The following is a 22,047-nucleotide window of genomic DNA, read 5'->3' as shown; positions in this document are numbered from 1 at the left end:
ATAACCCCTGGGCGGGTTTGAACCACCAACCTTTCAGTTAACAGTCCGACACGCTGACCTATTGCCCCACAGAGACGTCTGTCGTGAGTTCTTTGAGAGATTTGGAAACATAAGTCGAGTTTTATTTAACATCATCAAGAAGAGAGAACGAGAAGAATGACTCTTACAGCACAGACACACAACTGACTCGATCAAATACAACACAATAAGAAAATCTGAACAGTTTAGATTTTTTTTAAATCTTTCTACTTCTCATTGTGTCCTTTCATTGTGCAACACTTTGGACTCATCTAGTTTATCAGTGCAGCTGAGCTCCACCCAGTGGTTTTAAGAACTGAAACAGGAAGTGAATCTGTTTGGGAAACTTGAGTCTTTTAATGGATTCAGGGTTTTTTTTTATCCTCTTCTCTAATTCATCCTCCTGCTGATCTCAGATGAATTTCTGAACTGTAATTCAATACCGCCCCATTTCTGATTGATTGATTGATTGATAGCGGAGGTTGTGAAGTAAATGTAGAGAGATAAAAAGTGTTTTTCTGAATTTTTTTTTTCTTTGTACAAGGTCTCAATTTCCTGTTTCTCTTCAACGAGGAAGGTTTAATTTTGACTTGTCCAATTTAACAACTTTATTATTTTTGGTGTGACTGTTGCTCGGCAGATTGGACGGTTTTGGGGAAAGAGTAAGTGACACACACTTCCTGTGCGGAATGTGAATGTGCCATCTGATTGCATCAACACAACTCAAAACCACAGTTCTTCCGCTGTGATGAGGAGACAGGAAGCAGATTCACTGAGCGGAGTGAAGAACATGCGGCTCCTCATCATCACACTGCAGGAACCAGAGGAAGATACAGTTCTTTACGACATCTTCATGTCCGAGTTCTTCAGGGAACATCTTCGTCAACGTCTGAGAACATGAACAAACGAAAACTGAGTAAGTTCCACGTTTCTGATGCAGAGGAAAGTTACACTCTCTGATGAGAGACTGTATTTGTTCATTCACTGCAATGATGTTGATTTAAATATGACAGAAGTGGTCTTTATGTGAACTGAAGTACAAGTACTATGTGAAAATATTCAATTACAAGTTGAATTCCTTTATTCAACATCATACATAATAATAAAGGGAAATATAAGCCGCAAAAAACCCGTTCAATTATAAAGTTGTAGATGTTATTTAATCCATTGGTTCCCAACCTCTGGGTCAGGGCCCTTTAAAGGGTCCCTATATAAATGTGAAGGGTCGTGAGATGAGTTCTGGGAGTTGGTGGAAAGTAGCCGAGTGGGCGTGTCTCTGAGGTTTCTAACACGTGACGGACGTGAAACTGGAAGAACACAAATGTCTCAGGATGAAGAAGAGGAGCCGTACACGTAGAAGACGAAGACGTCCACTTGGAAAGACGAGGAGGTTCCAGATGTTTTGGTGATGAGGGCCGACGCCGTGTGGACGAGCTGTAAACAACAACACTGATCTTTACACAGCGGAGTTTAGACGTCATGTCCCGCCTCCTGCTGCTCTACAGGCTCCACCCCTCACCTGAATGTCCCCACATGTTCCTGTTGTTGTGAACGAGTCGACAATCTGCTACACACACTGACTACACAACATGACTACACAACATGTCCAGACCAAACTGTGCAGACATGTTCTGGAGTTCATGTCCGAAAAAGGCTTCAGTGTTTCATGAGTCAGCGAAAAAGGGGCAGAGTTTAGAGACTGTGAACTATTGAGTGTTGTGTTGCTGTGTGATGCTGTGTGATAATGTGGTGTTTGTGTGTCTCGCCCCTTTGTCCACTGTTCCACTCACACTGTGGTTGTTTTTGGTCCATTGTAAACGAAGCATAAACGAGTCTTTGTGCAGCATTAATGGACACTGGTGCGGCTGAGGGCGGAGTTTAGCTCAGGGCTAAGAAAAGACAGCGAGTGTCACTGTGCTTCTGTCCGTCTGCTCGCTGCTCGCTCACTGTTCAAACGTACCCACGATGCATCTGAGGGGCGTTCATTCAGAAGCCTGAAGCTGCAGCACAGTGATCTGTTCACTGTGCTGCAGCTTCTCTTTGGGCTTCAGCGACCGTCAGGACAGAAGTACGCTGCAGGACGTGTCTTCACGTGGCGATGTCGCAGCCAGACTCCATTACGCCATTAACCAATCAGAGAAGGATAAAGTAGAAGGTGGGACCTGACACCTGCAGGACGCCTCACTGATGCTCTAGAGTTTAGGTGACGGGTCGGGATGAGTTGGACAGAAGTTTAGAGGTTCAGGTGGAGGACGTGTTAATAATCACAGGTGAGGGAGAAGAGTAGAGTAAAAGCTGGTCTCACATCCCGTCTAAACAAACCACTTGTTCTAACTCCTCCCACACTGACTCTAAGATACGTCTGATAGCAGGTCTGAGTTTGACGAGACGCCTCAGGACAAACTGTTTATGTGCATCACAGCCTCATGTGGCTGTTTCCTGTCAACTGGGTTTCTCTCACTCTTCTGAACTTTGACCCAGTTGCTCTCCAAGACTTTTGCTCTTGTTATTTGTGTGATAAGTTTTCTTTAGCGTTCAGTAGAAGATAAATATCTTTTGAGTAAAATCTTTCATCTGTCTTACTTAAATCTCCTTTCTCAGGCCCCGACACTGATCTGAGACACTGAATGTTGAAGAGCAGGAACTGACATGTTGAGTGAAACAGGAAAATACACAGAGTGACTATTAATCTTGTTAAATAGGTTAAAGGAGGAGAATTCTTTCTCTGCTGTGAGAAAATAAAGGTTGTCCTTGCGTTGGAGTCACTCAAGGAATGTTGTTGTTGTACCCTTTAAACTCTCATCGGTTTCTATTCTGATCCGCGGCCCCTGGAGATCTCGGCAGTGTTTTATTATGTCGCCCCCTCCTCCGTTTCCTCAGCTAAATATAGACGAATGATCCTGAGAACAGAGATGCTGGAGGTGCACATGCAAAGAAGCCGAATTCAGTTTTTTGACTTTATTTCACAGAAAGTTTTTCCTCAGTGAATCTGCATGAGAAGGTAAATGATAATCTCACTTGGAGAGCTTATTAATAAACTTATTGATTAACTGTTTCCTTCTATCTCCAGGTCTCAGGTGGTTTGGGAGCCTCGCCAATATCTCCTCCCGCCGCCAGTCCAAGGCCGACATCAAGGCCGACCTCACGGCCGACATCAAGGCAGCCCCGAAGCATGATGGGAGCCTCTGCGGCGCCAGACCAGCAGCGTTGGGGGACCAGTCAGTGGACGACATGGAGTCCTGCCTCCACAGCCCCAGCTACGCCCGCTCCAGTGACATGTACACACATGTGGGCACTGTGCCCCGCAGCGAGAGGCAGAAGAAGAGCAGCAGGAGTCTGAAGGAAAAGAAGAAGAGGGGGAAGGATGAGGAGGATGATGGGGGGGTGAGTGGAGGGCAGGGCCAGTGGAAGGCGGGGGAGCATGTCCCAGACTCCCTCCTGCTCAGTGCCCTGTCCAGCCTCACTTTGACCAGCGCGGACCGACCTCTGCCTGTTTCTCCAACGGCCCGGCCGCTGCCCGCCACTCCAACGCCCAGCCGAGCCTCACCTTTGACCTCAGGCCCCGAAGGCTTCCGACGTCCTTCAGGAGAACTCGGTAAGAGCCAGGAGGCACCATCGAGGAGCAAGGATGCTTTAGAAATCAGCAGACCTGTGAACAATCTATCAAACATGGCAACTAATGGCCCCAAAGTGGTTCCAGCGCAGGATGTGTACGTACCGATGGACCCGATCACTGAAGCTGCTCGCTACGACCAAAGAGAGAAGCAGCAAAGAGACCCAGCACAGGAACCCACAGCCGGGGGGGGCGGCTCACAGGATGTAAGGTGAGAGTTGATTCAGTGCAGTGATGGTTCCTCCAGGGTCTGTCTGGTGTTTTAACCTGAACTTCAAGCAAATGACTCGAGAACTGAGGGTTTGAAGGAATCTGCCTCATTTTCACCAGAATCTGTGACATTAAGTCAAACTTTTGAAAATAAAATCGTTCGAACGATGAACGAATTAAATTAAATGAAGCACTGACAGAATCTAAAATTAATGAAAAAAAGACTTCTAAAATTGTTGATCAATATATTATTGATTCACAAAGCTACGATTCAGACAAATCAGTGAGATCACTAGAATACACTATGTGCACTGATTATTATTAAGTTATTAAGTCATTTTACAATCTAAAATGCATATATGACCTGGTAATAATTATAATATTAAAACATTATTAATGCGAGAAAGAAAAAGGGGGATGATGATACAAAATGAATTTTAAAAGGTTAAAATGAAGATAGTCAGTTTAAATAAACAAATATAAACATTCCAGACATGTAGGAGAGTTGATGGATGAAGAATTTTACTCAAATACTACTTTGATTATGACGCGTGACTGAAGTTTTTAAATCTATTAAACAATAATGAACGAACGTGTCTTGAATAACACCGATCACAGTACAGTGATTAACAGCCGGGCATGCGCAGCGCGTCCCCGCCTGTCCGCACACACACGGTCAGCTGCTGGAGAAGTTCAGCGGGAGTGAGTGCGCGGGACCGTGTGCGGGAACAGGATGAGCGGAGCCGGGGACGGAGGCTCGGTCCGCTGCCGAGCCGGAGGACGGAGGTGAGGGGAGCGGGGCATGGGATCCACGAGACCGAGGATCGAAGTGTGATCGATGATTCCGGACACGTTAGTTTAAAGTGTGTGAGTGTGAGTGTGAGTGGTAGTGTGAGTGTGAGTGTGAGTGTGTGTGTGTGTGAGTGAGTGTGTGTGTGTGTGTGAGTGTGTGTGTGAGTGAGTGTGTGTGTGTGTGTGTGTGTTACATAAGCGTTGGAACTGGATCCTGCTCTTGCTCCTGTCAGAATAGTGATGACATGTTTTTAGGCAGAGATGCTTCAGCCTGTTTCACTCCCTCTGACCTGATTCACACCTGACGTTGACCTTTGACCTTTGACTCCTGCAGTCACTGGGTCTGTCACCGACGTGCAGGAGCGTCTGAGGCGTTTTTTACAAACTGTGACTAAGCGGGTTTTTGTGTTTCGCAGTTTTATTCATGATGTGTTAATTTGTTCAGAGTTTTGTCTTCGCGCTCTCATTCGCATTTCATTTCAGAAGAGTTTGGTTGGATTGGTCCTCTCTCTGTAGTAAACAGCTCCAGCTCTGTGTGGACACATGGTGGTGTCATGTTGAGTTATTATGGGAGCGTGTGTGTGTGTGTGTTTGTGTGAGGACCACTTTGAGCTGTACACCTTACAGCTGCTGAACACTGGAGGATTTTCAAATATGAATTGATTCTAAAATCGGGGAGGTTCCGATTCTGTGACCTGAAGATTATGTCTGTGAACCAACACAGGATCATTTGGTCAGATAATCCGTTCACGTGATCGAGGACTGAATCCGGCCGATCATTCTCCAGTGTTCTGCCGGGGGGACACACACCCTCAGAGGAATCGCTCTCCCGGTCTTTCTCTCCTCTGAACTAAAAATTGTGTTGTCTACGGTTTGGACAAGGGGCCGGGCACTGCATTCTATCAGTGAGCGTCCTCACTGCAGTGGAAGTTTGTGTGTGTGGCTCAGTGGTGTGAGAGCTACTGGCCCGAGCTGCAGGAGGTGCTGTAAAACTTGGTGCTTGTTTTTGGGGAATGCAGCCCCCGAGGTGAAGGGAGTTTCCCACAGAACAGCTCCGAGTCGCTCTGGAACACGACAACGCTTCAGAAACACTGGAGTTATCGAACACAGATCAGACCTGAGCCAACTGAGGTTTCACTGCGACATCTACCGCTGTCTGTCAAGAAACTGAGGCGACGAAGTCTGACCCACGACTCGACAAACTACCTGAAGGGATGCACGTCGGTGTTCAAACACATGTAAACCGTACACTACATAGATATTGGAGGATATATCACTACAATAATGGTTTACCCTGTAAAGGGCTGGGCACCGTACCCAACTTCAGTTTTTTCTTCTTACAGGCAACATAAACATCATCACACAAGTTAACTGTGGTGGCAACACCCAAAGGACGGAGCAGCAGCCGAAGGTCCCGAGAAACAGCTAGAGTCGGTTGTTTTATGCACCTTGTTGTTTGTGATGCGCCAGTAAACAGAGAGAAGAAGAAGAAGAAGGAAGGGAGGAACCGTGTCGCTGTGGAGCCAGAGTGTTGGGTACACAACACTGTATTTATAGTGTGTGAGTGGATATATATATATATATATATATATATATATATATATATATATATAACAAGATGCTGAACTAGTGCTCGATTCGTGATGAAGGAGGAGGAAGTGTCTCAAAATATTTTCTCGTGATCATGAGGTTATTTCATAATCTCAGTTTATCAAACCTGTTTCCTTAATGTTTCTTATTATTTCATGATCTGTTTTCTTTTTGCCGACGAAACGGTCGTTGCATCATCTCACAAACACAAAAGTTGAGTTGTTGAGTTGTTATGTCAGAACATAATCAGATACATGTGCTTCCTGTCCGGCCTCACAGAGCGAACCACATTTACCCTCATCGTGAATAAATCATTACACATCATCCAAAAATGATGAGCGATGAGTTCAGGAACAATCAGGGACAACACAGACTGTCAGGGAGACAAGTGGTATGTTTTATCTGTGTGTGTGTGTGTGTGTGTGTGTGTGTGTGTGTGTGAGTGTTGGCTCTGTGCTCTTGGAGTTTGTTCTTGGGAACAAAAGGTCACCTCCCTTGACGTTACTCACGGAAAATATGCAGCATGTTGCGGAAGAGCAGAGTGACCCGAAAACAAACAAAAAAATATGTTCACACTGCAACACGGCATCGAACTGTGGGTTTCTCACGTCGGCTGAAAAGTCTCGGCAGTCGTCTGGAACACTGACTGACGGCAGACACGGGGTTTCACACGGCTGCAGAAATATTCCCCGTCCTCCATGGAGAAGTTTGTTGTGTTGCAAGTTGTTGCTGGGTGGTGTCAGACTAACAGGCCGCCGCTGAGCTTGTGCAAGAGGACGGACTGACTGACGGACATTGTTACTGCTGCGTTTAGGGTTGTGTGTTTGTGTGAGGCGATTAAATCTATGAATAATTTGACTCATTGCCTCCTGTGACGTAACAATGTCAGGGCTGGTATGAAAACTTTTATTTTACGTTTATATTTATATTTTGCATAAAAGCAAATATGTCTATTTCTTTAATTCACATTCTATACATTTGAAAAACGTGTATATCTTTAAATACAATGCCCCTTGGTTATATGACATGTGTCTCGGTAGCTGTTCAGTTTAGTTGCGGCGTGATACTGAAGCATTGGACGCCATAAATAAATGAAATAAATCTGTAAATAAATACACATAAAGATGGATGACATGACGGCTCCCAAAACTGAAGCCAAAGTGTCTCGACCTCCACCTTGTGGCTCACTACAGAATAGGTCACAAACCCTGCCTCCATGTTAGCATACGGGACAGAGTTAAATAAATGTTTGGTTTTATTTAGTTATATGATGACGTCATGATTGACAGCTGAGACTTACTCGTGACTCTTGATTGATCTGCGGGACCCTGATACCATGGCTCCACCCCTCGACACATACAGTGTCCAACATGTACAAGCAATGAGTGGACGCGTGCAGCAAAGGTTAAAACAACAGCAGGAAGCCGCAGACCTGTAAAATAAAGCTCACGTGACTGTGTCGTGTTTTAACGTGATCTCGTCATGTGTGTTTCAGGCAGTGTGACGCGACAGACGGCAGCGGAGAGTACGTGAAGGTAAGTTTATTCTTAACGTGGCCTCGACATGACACTTTCTGTTCTCGTGCTGCTCTGATCCACACGGGCACTCGGGTTCTGACTCGATCAGGACGGGTGAAAGTAAGGACTCTGGGAACGAGGCCCTCTTCCTAAAAAACAACACTTTGAAGCTGCATCGGTTGCCAGGGGCGACCGGGGCGCAGCTCTGGTGAAAGATGGAGGAGAAACACGGAGAGTGAGAAAGTTTCCTATTCACTGACTTATAATTGAATACTTCACAAACACACTCGTCTGAATGGGACACGCTGGTAATGAATGATAAATTCATGAGGGGCTTCCAAGTCTGTAACACACACACACACACACACACACACACACACACACACACACACACACACACACACAGTATTATGTAGATGCCCTCCTGTTTGAACAGAATGGTTTGTCCCACTCAACTGTGAATCAAGGGATTGTCCTAAAGCAGGAGTCACTTCCACAACAAGATAGGAGTGTGTGTGTCTGTGTGTGTGTGTGTGTGTGTGTGTGTGTGTGTGTGTGTGTGTGTGTGTGTTTGTGTGTGTGTGTGTGTGCGTGTCTTTCTATAGTTATGAGGCCAATTTTGTTTTAAAACCATCATTGTGAGGACATTTAGACCGACCCTCACAAATTCAATGGACTGTTTGAGGGTTAGGACTTGGTGTCCTCACTATAGAGGGACAAGTGTGTGTGTGTGCGTGTGTGTGTGTGTGTGTGTGTGTGTGTCCTAAAACAAGACAAACAAAAGCATTCCCAGTCCATCCCGGGTGCAAACTCTTGATATACAGTAGTTTTTGGGGTTTTGTTTTGTTTGTATAAAGACGCGATAGACAAAGCTCCACTGAGTGATGACCCCTCGTTGCCACGGTGACGAGACCCAGACCCCAGCATGGGTCTGGGTCTCGGGGCCCCTGGTGCCGCCAGTGTGGGATGCCAGAGCTGTGCTCCCTCGCTCCCTCCCTCGCTCCGTCCCGTCCTGTATTAACACACATTCACTCAAACACTGAGCAGAGGAGCAGGATGACTCTCGTTCCCTCAGAGGACGAAACGTTTGAGACAAAAGTTTGTTGTTTCAGACCGAAGATGGGATTTGCATCCAATGCCAACATAATGGGCTCATCTTCTTTTGCGGTTTTTGTGTGTGTGTTCGTTTAGTATCTGATTGTGTGTCTGTGATGCCCTTCAAGTTCTCCAAAGGAAAGTTCTGGTTGGAGCCGCCATCAGAGAAACAGAGGAAGCAGCTGGAGGAGGAGCTGAAGCTGAGCGGCACAAACCTGAAGAGCAACGCCTGGTACCACGGACACATCCCCTGGGAGGTCTGCCTCACAACACACACACACAAACACACACACACACACCTCTATGGTTGTGAGGACACTTATTGGCATTATGCCTAAATATTAACCTAATTCTAACACCAAGCCTTAACCCCCAAAGCCAAAATGTCCTCACAATGATGGTATAGAACCAAAATTGGCCTCATAACTATGGAAACATGTGTGAGGCAAATCTGGCACGCCTGCTAACCAAGCCAGGTGAAGCGAGAGCAGTTTCCTACATTTCCTACACCTGTCAGACTTGATGGACCAATCGCAACAGAGTGGGCTTTATTGGGAGATGGTCCTCAAAGATACAGGAGCTTAAACCAAGTGTTTCAGACAAAGTCTGAAAAGAGGAAGAGGAATAGGTTTCCTCTAAAGGTGCTATTTGTTTTGCTATTGCTACATAGCCAATATAAGCAACTTGTCACATAGATTACTTTAAATTGCCTCCTCAGGTGTCAGAGAGCCTGGTGGTGAACCATGGTGACTTCCTCATCAGAGACTCTCAGTCCAGTCAGGGGGACTTTGTCCTCACCAGCCACTGGGAGGAGAAAACGCTTCACTTCCTTATCAGGAAGACGGTGGTTAAGTCTGGTGAGACGTATACCCGGGTCCAGTACAGCCTGGAGGGTGAGGCCTTTGACACCTTACAGGCCCTCGTCCACTTCTACGTGGGCAGCAGGGCGGTTCTGACCCGGTGGAGCAGCGCTCAGATTTATCAGCCAGTGAACAGGACGCTGCCACTCAGTTACCTGGAGATGGCGTTCTGCACTGTCGACAGCGGGTCGAGTAGCGGCAGCACGTGTGGAGAGGAGAGGGTCCGTTCAAGGAGGTGAGGCTTCACTGACAACTTCCAAGAAAGCATAGGACTGGTTTAACTGTTCACTGTTATGTAGTTATGTGATTTAAAAAGCTCAGTACATCTGTCTCTGTCCTTGTCTGTCTCCATGCAGTCCTTCCTCTCTCCACCACAGGGGGGCAGAAGTGAGCAGAGGACAGGACGACCAGACTTCTGTAGAATCCACGCTCTCGACTCCAAACATCATCAACAGTGAGCTCACTGCCAAACTGAACTCTTTATCCTATGATTCAAATAATATTTAACAAAAAACAACTTAGCCTCAGCTTTAAGTATTTATTTTAAACCAAAACACACAAGAAAAGAAGTGAAAAAGGTTTGTGGTTATGCTCAGAGGTGAAATAAAGACCACAAGTTATAAGCAGACAGATGAATAAATGCATAAACATGATCTCTTTGGCTGTGTGGTGCGTTTGGGTACACTAAGGCTTGTTTGGTTTATATCATGTCCATGACAAAAAAAAAATATTATTCTTTTCTCTCCACAAAGTCAACATTCAAAAATGTGACTTTGCAGCACATTCAGATTCAGATTCAGATTTATTTTCATTGAACGTGATTCAACAAAATTTACATTGCTACTCCCCGTGGTACAAGATAAAAACAACATCATTCCTTTTTGAATTTGCTCCTAGTAAACACTCTCCGCCACAAAAACTTCATTGCCAAAATAAAAGCAGTAATTACTGCCAAAATAACGGTCAGAAGAAATGTCATCAGATCAATCGAGTAGTACTGGATCATGGACATTCTATGAGACTCCGTCTTTAGATGCGGAGCTCCCTTGTGCCTCATTACAAACTCCACCCAGGATATATCATGGTCCAGTGGTTCTATCGGCCGTTCTCTGTGCAGGCTGCACAACGTCTTCATGTTCTCCCTGTAGCTCGGTACATACAGTACCTCTTTGAGCACCGCCAGGAAGTTGTGTTTGTTCAAAGTTGAAATTTCCACGATTTTAGCCACACCTCTTACTTTCATCCTGAATAAATTGTGAGGCTCGTCAGATAATAGTGGGATGCCGACCAAGGGGACACCGTGGTAGATGGCCTCCCCTATTCCATTGGCGCCTCCATGGGTTATAAACACTCTGGTCTTGGGGTGACCCAGGAGGTCGTTTTGAGGCAACCAGTCCAAAAGTACGGTGTTGTTGCCAAGAGTGGATGGTCTAACATGTCTCGTTTGATGCTGTCTATTATGTCTTTTGTTTTACACATCATATCTTTTATCATTTGAATGGCCCACAATATAGCTGATCTTTAAAAAGAGTTAATAACAATCCTTCTTTGCCATGTCTTCTTCCATATCCAGCCCCACAGTCCAGAAGCCCTTGCCACGGTCAGACAACCAGTGTGGCTCCATCTCCATCCCTCTCTCGGAGCTTGAACACCACCCAGCCCACGTCCTCCCCGAACAGCACCCTCAACAGACGGTGTAACAATAGACACCATCCTCATCAGAACCAGGACTCTCCCTCCTCTGATACAGATGGAAGCTGCTATACAGAGCTGTACCCTGGCCCTCAGAGCTATGTGGAGAGGCTGTGGGCAGAGGAAGGGTCAGCGGTGGTTGATCCACTGAGGGTGGAGGACAGGAATGTGTACTTTTCACCGGTAGTGGAGGCAGTTTCTTCTTTCAAACCGAGCAGGTACAAGTCGCAGCTGATGCCTGAGGAGAATAAGCCTTTGGAGGTGGGCATACTGCGAAGAGTGAAGGAGCTTTTAGCAGAGATCGACCCCAGGACTGCGGCTAAACATATCACCAAGGCTGACTGCATGGTACTGTTTAAGGCTACTCTAATCAATATTGACTATTTTGTTTATTTTATATTTTGGGGTCGTCAATCCTGATAATTTCTTCAAATTTGCCAATCAAGGTTAAGGTGGACTTAAGGATGAACTAATTTGATTTCTAAAAAGTGGGCTGTTACCTCAGAAAACACATTTTTGCCCGGCTTTTTGGATTTAAAGTTTGCATAACCTTTACATACATAAACTACAATTACCAGCCTGTGGTTTTAGGGCCCCACCAGCCAGTGCAGTTTCAGTCCACCACCTTAAAGGTCAAAACATCAATGAGGTGTTTCCCCGTCCGCCTCTGCACAGGACAGTGTATCATGCAAGTATTCCGGCTCTGGGCTTATCCACTTCCTTTGGAATGGTAAACCAGGCCTAATGACAAAAGTACCTCTGGAAATTAATAGGAACAAACGAAGGACCTGACTAACTTCTTTAAAAAGAAACTTCAAGTAGGCATTACAGAGGCGCCACCAAACAAATAACCTTCCCCCCACCACATAGTCTTTTAATTATTATTGCCAACTTTTATTTGTAGTAACAAACTCAGACCTTTTATTAAGGGCCCTGGATGGTGATTGGCCAGCTCAATCCGAGGAAACCAATGAACAGCCATGACTGAAGCCAATCAGCCTGGAGACACTTGGAGGAAAAGCATGAGGGGAATAAAAAACGGCTGCCTAACATATAACTTAGGGTGATAACATAGGACGAGGTGCTGTGATGTAACATAAGTGGGACATGTCAGGACATCTTTGACTTCATCTTCTTAACCATACAACTGATACTTGCTAAACACAATAAAAATAAATGCAAACACTGCTGGTGGGTTACTGGACATTAAATCACACATTGAATCTCAAGAACCACATAAAGGAGAAGTCCAAAAATTGTGTGTCTGTTTCTCAGGTGGCCAGAATTCTGGAGGTGACTCCGGAGGTGCAAAGGATGATGGGAGTCGGTTCTGGGATAGAGCTGCTCACGTTGCCACATGGCCAGCAGCTGAGACTGGACCTTCTGGAGAGGTGATAAAGAAATCCTTCAAACTGCAGTGTTTTGACTGACACGTCACTGTTTACGGTCAAGGCGGCGTAGCGTGACTTGGGGTGATCATAGAGTATCTATGTCTTTTACACGATAAACAATGGCAGAGGACAGGCTTGTATGTATCACATGACATCGCTTTATCTACTTTTATGTACTTTTACTTTATGTATCACTATCTGTTACAGCAGATGCAAAGTTTGTCATTTAAACTTGTGAAAGCAATGGTCAGTGTAGCTGAAGAAGAAGAAGTCTGCCTGTTTTGTAATTAATTCCGCTAGATCTAGATTTTTATTTTGATCTGAACCAGGTTGCACACACTCATTGATATCAGTCCCATCAACATGCTTGTTTTTATTTTCATCAAAATCCATGAATCATGCCACTGAAATTCTGTGAAAATGTCACTGACTGCAGTGAATGAAAACTTCCTGACGATATCTCTCTCTTCAGGTTTCAAACCATGGCGATCATGTTGGCGGTGGATGTGTTGGGCTGCACTGGGACAAACGAGGAGCGAGCTGGTCTGCTTTACAAAATCATCCAAATCGCTGCCGAGCTCAAGAGTACCATGGGAAACATGTTTGGTTTTGCTGCCGTCATGAGAGCTCTCGAGCTGCCGCAGGTAAACATGCCTCACTCCGATTGGTGGATGCAGGTAGTGGTTCCCTTTCGGATATTTAACCAGGTTTTCCCTCTTTCAGGTGTCCCGTCTGGAGCAGATGTGGACGGCGTTACGGCAGCGACACACAGAGGGCGCTATTCTCTACGAGAAAACTCTAAGGCCATTTATGAAGAGCCTCAACGATGGGCGAGGTAGAGGTCCTTCTTCACATTAAAACTATCCCTCAAACTTGGTTATTACATGACTCCTGTTTTGCAGAGCACACCTCTCTTCTTCCACCAAAGCTGACTCTGTGTGTGTGCGTCTGTCTCCCCTCAGAAAGTTGTCCGCTGTCCAACACCACCTTCCCCCATGTCCTCCCCCTCTTGTCTCTGCTGGAGAAGAGTGTGGCGGTGGGTGAGGGGACAGAGCCATGGGAGACCGTGGAAGTCGGTATGGACGTGGTCATGTTCCACCTGGGGGCCGCGAGGACCATCGCACAACTGGGTGGCATTTATCAATCCAACGCTCAGAGCAAACTACAAGGTTAGCAAAGTCATAGGAGGACAAACTGGTGCTGGTCGGTGTTCATCAACAACACCGCTTCACACGGTTGTCAATTTAATCTCTCGTTAGATTTGTAGTAGTATAATCGACAAAAACAGGCTCTGTTGTGTTTCATTTATATTGATTACAAATGATTACTACGATTGTTGGTTGAAATCTTAAGTCTTCACTTCCACAATTTTTCTTTACACCTCCTCTACGCACAGAGTACACTGCAGCCAGTCCATGTTGGTTAAGCTTTTACCTCCAAATAAACCTCTATTTCATCTAAAGTCTAAAGCACCTGGTGCAGTTGCATCTAGAGCATATAGAAATCCCTTTGGTCACTTGTACTTGTTGTACTTAACCTCTAGTCGTGGATCTGTTTTGGGCAAAGCATGTAATAAAAGAGAGTGCCATCTCGCACTTCCTCAATAAGTCAGGTGTGCGTGCACCTTGATATATGGTTGTTATTGGATCTATCAGGTCATAAAGAATACTACACTGCAGAGGGAACAGTTTCACATTGTGGTTGCGGGATAAGAAAATGAAAACTGCATCAGTCTGAAACTAGCAGAGACATAAACATCCTGCTTGGTGCCAATTCAAGCAGGATGGAGGCTAAAACAACATTTTTGGCCAATCACCAACGTGTTACCATAAATAAAACTCTGATAAGATGCCCCGATGTTGCAGGTTTCCAGGAGCAGCCAGAGGTCCTGGAGCTCTTCCTGACCGACTTCCAGCTCAGGCTGCTGTGGGGTAGCAGGGGAGCCCCGGAGAGCCAGGCTCTGCGATACACCAAATTTGACCAGGTGCTGACTGCCTTGTCCAACAAGCTGGAGCCACCTTTCAGATCACACTGACCTCAGAGCTGGATGAGTGGCCTGTCATATTCTCCCTCGTCTGTCAATGGAACCTCACTCAAGGGCTTTTGGAAGAGAATGCACATGACGCACTTGATCGACATTTTGACTTTAGACATGTAAAGCTGACATCAGTGCAGCATGTCTGTCGGACACTTGAAAGGGGAAATAAACCTTCCTGTAGCTTTTTGATTCAGATTCCTGATGAAACTCAATTACAGGCTTCAAAGTGGTTCTGATCTTAAATGGTTCTTTTTTTTTTTTACTTTGTTGGAAACAAAGCCCAACTGTTCTGACTCGAGGCAGAGAGAAGCCTAAATTTTTGCTCTCCCCCAAAGTCAAGAGTTGTGGACGACCAGACCAGAATCCAGAGTTTGGGGAAGATGCCACTCGAAACAAGATGGTGCACATGTGGAGAATTAGTAGTCTCATTTTCTACCCTCATTATTGTCTTCATATAGCACTAATCCCAGTTTATTGTCAATTGAAGAATTAAACTTTAACATTTAAAGGTGCTAGCACACTTTACTTATTGTGTTTTAGGGATGCAAAGTCAACAATCACTGATGGCAGAGGCCAATCGATTTGTTGAGCCTGTAGCCGATTCAGAGAAATTCTAATAGTTGGTGCTATAACCATGCATAATAACCTCTGGCTGTTCCAGGAAAAAGAGTTATGATAAAAATACGATGGAGTGATCGCTCAATCAAAGACAACTGATCAGTTTTTTTTTTAGAACACAGATTTCTTTGTTTCCCTGGTTTACTGTTTGAGATGGAATAACATGAAGGAGGTGAAAATGAACTGACCCTAAATACATTGGTACATCATACAGGTACACAACATTTCTACCCCTTACATAGTGTTAACGTCTAATCTATATCTATATATATAATAAAATACATGGCATTCTGTGATACTATGATATGAGACATATCCAGGTCCAGAATTTCCCAATCTGTGCATCCTTAATATTTTAACGTGTCTGTCTCACAGTGAGCTCAATATTAACATCATGTCAGATTGAGTGTAAACATGTGGAGTGGTGCTTTTGTTCCTGAGATGAGGCTGAGCCTCAGTGTGTTGATTGGTGTTAATATATAGAAATGTTGTTGACCTTAAGGCTGGACCTTCCCCTGAATTTACAAGTTCACCAACTGTATCTTATATTGTACAACCAAATGACATAATAACTTTGTATCTGCATCATAAAATTACATTTTATTTGCATTGTGACTACTGTAATGTGTTCATTTAGGGTTTTCTACTTTAAAGTGAATATTTGGTGTGAGTGGGGAACAGATTATTGGTGCTGTTCAGTTTCAGCTTTGTTTAGTTGGCTCAACCAAAATAAACATTACAAATCACCATCAGGCATTTTTCAAGAGGTTTCAGAACATTCAAATTAAATGGAACTGTTTAACCAAGACATATGTTCGAGCACCTACAACACTGAATTAGGGAACTGCAAGCCAGCAATGCATTGACCTCCCACAGCTCAATTCTATAAACTGCACGATCTGAGGACGTTGACATTGTGAGGAGCAGTCAATGGAAGTCTGCATCTCAGAAGAGACAACTGGCTGCTGTGACTGTTCAGTCAAGACTGAAAGACTCAAAGTGACAAATGTAACTGCAGGTCGGTTGGACCATCTTAACTATCTTGATTTAACATTTATATTTAACCTTCAGATTTCACATTTAGACCTTTAAATATTAGACATAACAGTTAACATTCAACTTATATAGTCATATAGTATTATATAGTCGCCGAAGGGCTTGCTCATTGTGGGAACTGTTGGGTTTAATAAGACAGCTTCGGACTCTGCCACCTGTGAGAGTAGGTATTCAGTTCAACTTAGTTTAAAAACAAATTAATAATAAACAGAATAAAAAAGGCACAGAGGTAATGACGTCTGATCTACTGAGCGGGCCGCATGGCTTTCATAGCACTGACATACAAGCCAGTCAGATTTACTTTTAGCCTCTCTCAACGTTATTGTGATTAATAGGCTGAAACACTCGATGACACCAAGGTACAACTGAAGTTATTCTTTTCATTACAACAACCTGCTCCGTGGCTCAAAACCATTAACTCAATTTCCTTTTTATAATAATTTATTCTTGTTATTATCATTTATTCTTTCTATAATTATTTTTCCTGTGGAGCACTTTGTGACTTTGTTCGGATAAGTGCTGTACAACTGCAGTTATTATTATAGGACACGAACTTCCATCTCTCTGACGTGTGATCCTCCAACGTGTCCAAAACATTACGCCAGACCCGAGATGCTTCATGGGAAATGAAGTCCTCCTCGTCACACTCTTACGTGTTTCTCCACGACTTCCGGGAAGTAAGAGAAACTACAAACTGAGCGGTGGCCGCCGGGAGAAGTCCAACATGTTGGTCGCCCACTGTGCGCTGGTTTTATTCCTCTGCCACTCGGCGTGCGGAGTTTTCCAGAAACTCTACTGCGCCATTTCCGAGAGCTGCGACTGCGACTTCAGACCGAGCATCAGAGGTGAGGGCAGCTAACCCGTTAGCCTGCTCGCTAACCCGAATGACTTCCTGTTAGCCTGCTGGCTAACCCGAATGACTTCCTGTTAGCCTGCTCGCTGCACGCACAGGATTAAAGTTCGTCTGTTCCCCTGAACGGAAACTCAAACATGGCTGATTGGTTCAGTTCGTGTGCAGGAAGAGTTGACTCACCGCCACGTTTGTCACCGTGTCCACAAAGAGACAGATCCTCACTCAACAGCTAACATGCTATGCTAGCTGCAGGGGCGGGGCCACTTGCCCGAGCTGAAACCTGATTGGCCACTGACCTGTCAATAATATTAAAATTAAACACAAACAATATTAGTATTTTTGTGTGTTTAAGTATTTTTATTGAGGTGAGATGACGCTTACATATTCATACATTCATTAATTTATCTCTGTAATTCTATATATTTATTTTTATATTTATTTATTCATTTGTTTTCTTTTTCAACATTTAGTCATTTCTACATCATTATTTATTTATTTTTGTATTTCTAATTGTATTTGTCTGTATTTCTGCATTTATTTATTCACTCTTGATGTTTTACATTTATTTATTTCTGTATTTCGACTGGGATCAGTTCTACAGGAGCTTTGTAGGAAATGAAGAAATAAATGTAGAAATACAGAAATAGCCTTTTCCATCACAAACCCTTGTATTTTTTCATTTGTTAAGAGATGTCATTATTTATTTCTGCATTCATTTATTCATTTATTTTCTCATCTTGCCCCAGAAAATGAGTATAATGAGGATTATGTAGTAACATTGACATCACGCATGTCTTTTATTTCCCTATGGCCAGACTTAGAGTGGGACCTCTACAAGAATGTCTTCGGACAACACCTGGCCCAGGACATCATATCAGAGGCGGTGGCCGGCTTCCTCCAGAATAAAAGCCCCGATCGCCCCCTGGTGCTGTCCTTCCACGGCTCCTCTGGGACAGGGAAGACACTGGTCAGCTCCATGCTGGGAAATCATCTGTATGGCTCAGCTATGAGCAGCCCATATGTCCACCAGTTTGTTCCAACGCTGCACTTCCCAATGCCTCAACGGGTCAATGAGTACAGAGTAAGTGAGTCTGAAGGTCTGAACCAGACCAGGTGTGAAAGCTCCCTACAAGAAGAAAACAGAAAACATGTTGACTCCTATCTCAAGAAAAAGGTTAACATGGAGAAAGTACAGTGCGCTGGACAGAAAGATTTCACCAGTAATTCATCACCATCCTTCATCTCCCTCCTTTGGTTTGCAGGAGGAGTTGAAGCTCTGGGTGCAGGGGAACCTGACGGAATGTGCGCGCTCCATCTTCATTTTTGACGAGATGGAGAAGATGCCTTCAGGCCTCATCGATGTCCTGGAGCCTTTCCTGGGTCCTTCTCACGTTGTGTTTCGCACCAATTACCGCAAGGCCATCTACATCTTCATCAGGTACAAGTTCTTCACTGAGACAGAAGAATCAGGTCATATAAATATGTTTTCAATATAATAATCTGTGTGATTTTCCTGCAGCACCACCGGAGAGGACGTGATAAACAAGGTGACGGTGGAGAACCGTCAGGCTGGACGGGACAGAGAGGAGATCACGTTGGCCGACCTGCAGGACGCCATCGCACAGTCAGTCGACAACAACAACACCAGTGAGTCACAGCAATCACCATTAATAGAAGAAGAAGAGATACTTTATTTATCCCTCAAGGGGAAATTCTTTTTTCACTTTTTTTTTACATGCATTTTAACCCCGAACCACACACACACACACACACACACACACACACACACACACAAAGGACTCATAGACATGCAATGTGGAGAGAGATGGTGGAGTGATGTCTGCACACCGGTGATAGTGACACTTGGAATATTAATGAACTTTGAATAAACAGGTGAACAGATCTCTGTGCAGCAGCCGACAGGCAGGTTTACAACCGGACACAAACGTTCATCTGGACTCACAGATGAACTGATTAGAGTCGAGTGATTTTTGATTTGAGTTTCTTCCTCCAGGCGGCTTCTTCCACTCCAGCATCATCCAGCAGAAGCTCATCACCCGCTTCGTTCCCTTCCTGCCGCTGAGCCGACGCCACATCGAGCGCTGCGTCCACTCGCAGCTCTGCCAGCGGGGCAGGTGTGGCCGCAGTGACGTGGTGGAGGCAGTCGGACACGACATGATTTACACTCCCGCCCCAGGACAATACTTCTCCACCACCGGCTGTAAGGCAGTCTCTGCCAAAATCAACTTCTTCCTGTGAGCCGGGGGTCAGACGGGTGCTGACTGACAGGGAAACTCCTTCTGAGGTGGAAAGAAACAGAACTTTACGTCTGTCTGAGTGAGTTTCTGCCGCGTGGAGTTCAGAGCAGCGGGTTTGGAGCCAGCAGAGATTCAGAGTCAAGGATGCCTCCTGCGCTTTGAATCTAAGGGAATCAAACCCACAACCCTCAGTGCAGAGTTTCCCTGAAGACGTTGTTGCTTCGTCCGTGGATTTTTGTCCGTCTCTGAACACAGGAGAGTTTGTTCCCTGAGCTTTGTTCAGCATCTGAACCGGGACACGTCTCAGTCTCTACCTCAAACCCAACTGCACCTGTCGGTTATGAAGTTGGTTTCACATATAATGTATTTTAATATTCAAGAGCGTTCTGAGTGAACCCATGAACTCTCTCACAGTGTTAAACCTTAAAATGATGATACAACAACAAATACGGGAAATAAAACCCACTGAAAATAAAATAAAAACATGATGCTTTTAAAAAGAGATGCAGCCGCACAAAGTTAAGTCTGTATCACTTCCTGTCAGATTTAGGAAATCCAGAACAACTTTTTTAACTTAAAGCGAGAAACTTAGAACTTTTAGAAATGATGTGTTGAATTATTGGATCATTAATTGAAACATGAGGCTTTTCCCATGTGGGTGATTTATTGGGGATGAGTCAAGTCAAACTGAGGTGCTGCTCTAAGAGTCCAAAACTATTTTTTTAAACTAAAGGAAGAAGCTGATGGATTTTATTTAGGGCTCCAATCTGGGTGCACGTGTGCACTTTAGCCACCAGGAGGCAGTAAAGACTTAATTTTACCAAGCGAGGAAGAGGAGGTGCAGACTTCACCTGCAGCTCAGTGCCTTTTATTTCTTTTACTCACATTTAACAGTTTAACACTTTTGTAATTTAGATATTTTGTAAAATAAAATGTGTTGTAAAAGGCGACAACACTGAAACTGCACTTTACTTTGTAACCTGTTGGATTATCGAGCCATTTTTAGTCGTGAAGTTTAATTTATTATTACAACCAATTAACGGTTGTGAATTCTAATTCCTGCATTCGTTTGTGACTGTATGAAGAACTGCAGCAGAAAGTCGTGCAATAAAAAAAAAAGCATAAATTTAATGAAGCAGCGTGTCTGTGAACTCTGTTAATTCACTGCAGACGTCAGCTCTGTCGATTCAAACCTTTAACAATAAATCAGTTTTGTGAAGCAACAATCACAGTTTCCTTTTGATTTTCCGGCTTGTTTGTGTGTTTTGATCCTCCCACTTTGAGCCTCTGAATATGGAGGCCGTGGTGTAAACCTGTCGTCAGTATTTAGAAGGTGTCTCATGTTGTGTAGTATCGACACAGTGTGTTGGTTTGAATCCATGTTCCTGAGTTTGCCGCCCCTGCAGCTCCGAACAGGAAGCCGAGGAGATGCGATCGCTCTCTGACAGAGACATAGCTCCATTATCTGCACCAACAGGAAATTAATAGTTTCTCGGTCGGATATGAGCAGGTGTCAGAGGTCTTCAGTATTCTGTGTGTGAGAGGGACACTGTCAATCTTTACTCCTGTAGGAACATTGGCTGTGAAGATGTTTCTCATGTTCCCACAGCAGAGGAGGATTTCAGTCCGTTAGGGAACATATTCCACAAAAGACAATAAGAAATGAGACAAGGAAGATTTTGCATTTTGAGAATAAAGTTGAAATGTAAATTAAACCTTTTCTGGAGTCCAACCTCTTAGAATCAGACACTAACATCAGCAGGTGTGACTGCTTCTCGAAAATGTCCTGTGTGGATGAATCTGTTCAGTTTTAGTAAAAAGGAAATTCTTTCTCCTTCAGCTCACGGTGATGATCTGTGTTTTAAAGATCGGGATGAAAACTGTTCAGGAGGAGGAACCAAAGTTTGAGTTTAGATCCAACACATCACATTTCAACTTTATTCACGAAATACAAACCGTCAGTTTTATTAACTTTATTCTTGAAATAAAAAAAATATCTTCCTCTGATTTCCTTCGACTTTATTCTTGACTTAATTCATGATTTAAAAACTATTCTCAACTCTATCAATGACATTTATATTCCAGAAAGTTTTCTGTTTGAAAATCGACATATTTGGATCCAGGATTCAACCTGGAACACGAATCTCTTCTTTTCATGAGACCTTTTGGGTTCGGAGCAGGAAACTTCACGAGATACTTCAGCTGCACCTGCTTTCTCTGCAGGGACTGAATGTTAGATGTTTGCTTACACCGGCGTCGGCCCTCATCACCAAAACATCTAGAACCTCCTCGTCTTTCCAAGTTGGCGTCTTCGTCTTCTACGTGTACGACTCCTCGTCTTCATCCTGAGAGATTTGTGTTCTTTTGGTTTCTTCAGTTTCACATGAAAACACGCTCAGTGAATCCTGCAGGACTTTTCCTGATGCTTGGACTCAGTCCGACATGT

General features: G+C 44.3%; 3 protein-coding genes across 4 annotated transcripts; 2 read left to right on the top strand and 1 right to left on the bottom strand.

Moving 5' to 3' along the window:
• Positions 1-363: 363 nt before the first annotated feature.
• On the top strand, positions 364-16,043 carry sh2d3cb (SH2 domain containing 3Cb). 2 transcript variants are annotated; one of them, XM_069523220.1, is made up of 12 exons: positions 364-934; positions 3,089-3,842; positions 7,719-7,758; positions 8,964-9,092; positions 9,554-9,930; positions 10,052-10,149; positions 11,269-11,735; positions 12,663-12,778; positions 13,251-13,422; positions 13,502-13,613; positions 13,741-13,947; positions 14,644-16,043. In XM_069523220.1, exons 1-12 carry the CDS (start codon positions 916-918, stop codon positions 14,811-14,813), a joined length of 2,661 nt encoding a protein of 886 aa, XP_069379321.1. In that variant the 5' UTR covers positions 364-915; the 3' UTR covers positions 14,814-16,043. The 2 variants fall into 2 exon arrangements, with proteins under 2 accessions (XP_069379321.1, XP_069379322.1); XM_069523221.1 differs by lacking the exon at positions 364-934 and adding an exon at positions 2,716-3,019.
• LOC109644924 (UDP-glucuronosyltransferase 2B19-like) lies at positions 10,482-11,177 on the bottom strand. Its single transcript, XM_020110397.2, has 2 exons — positions 11,173-11,177; positions 10,482-11,125 (listed from the first exon to the last, which is right to left on the bottom strand). Exons 1-2 carry the CDS (start codon positions 11,175-11,177, stop codon positions 10,567-10,569), a joined length of 564 nt encoding a protein of 187 aa, XP_019965956.2. The 3' UTR covers positions 10,482-10,566.
• A 290-nt stretch (positions 16,044-16,333) lies between the features above and the next one.
• On the top strand, positions 16,334-20,827 carry tor2a (torsin family 2, member A). The gene is made up of 6 exons (XM_020110395.2): positions 16,334-16,452; positions 17,096-17,335; positions 18,159-18,424; positions 18,606-18,781; positions 18,863-18,990; positions 19,358-20,827. Exons 1-6 carry the CDS (start codon positions 16,365-16,367, stop codon positions 19,600-19,602), a joined length of 1,143 nt encoding a protein of 380 aa, XP_019965954.2. The 5' UTR covers positions 16,334-16,364; the 3' UTR covers positions 19,603-20,827.
• Positions 20,828-22,047: the final 1,220 nt, after the last annotated feature.

Source organism: Paralichthys olivaceus, chromosome 4 (genome assembly GCF_024713975.1).
Source record: "Paralichthys olivaceus isolate ysfri-2021 chromosome 4, ASM2471397v2, whole genome shotgun sequence".
In the NCBI taxonomy this organism is placed as follows: domain Eukaryota; kingdom Metazoa; phylum Chordata; class Actinopteri; order Pleuronectiformes; family Paralichthyidae; genus Paralichthys; species Paralichthys olivaceus.
This window is presented reverse-complemented; position numbering and strand designations above follow the sequence as displayed.

Excerpts from the sequence above, each read along its gene's own strand:
- sh2d3cb (XM_069523220.1), top strand. Across the intron at positions 9,093-9,553 it reads ACGGACACATCCCCTGGGAG|GTGTCAGAGAGCCTGGTGGT; the intron begins GTCTGCCTCACA and ends TTGCCTCCTCAG. Across the intron at positions 10,150-11,268 it reads GACTCCAAACATCATCAACA|CCCCACAGTCCAGAAGCCCT; the intron begins GTGAGCTCACTG and ends TTCCATATCCAG.
- tor2a (XM_020110395.2), top strand. The coding sequence starts at position 16,365 with ATGGAAGTCTGCATCTCAGAAGAGACAACTGGCTGCTGTGACTGTTCA. Across the intron at positions 17,336-18,158 it reads CTTCAGACCGAGCATCAGAG|ACTTAGAGTGGGACCTCTAC; the intron begins GTGAGGGCAGCT and ends CCCTATGGCCAG. Across the intron at positions 18,425-18,605 it reads AACGGGTCAATGAGTACAGA|GAGGAGTTGAAGCTCTGGGT; the intron begins GTAAGTGAGTCT and ends TTTGGTTTGCAG.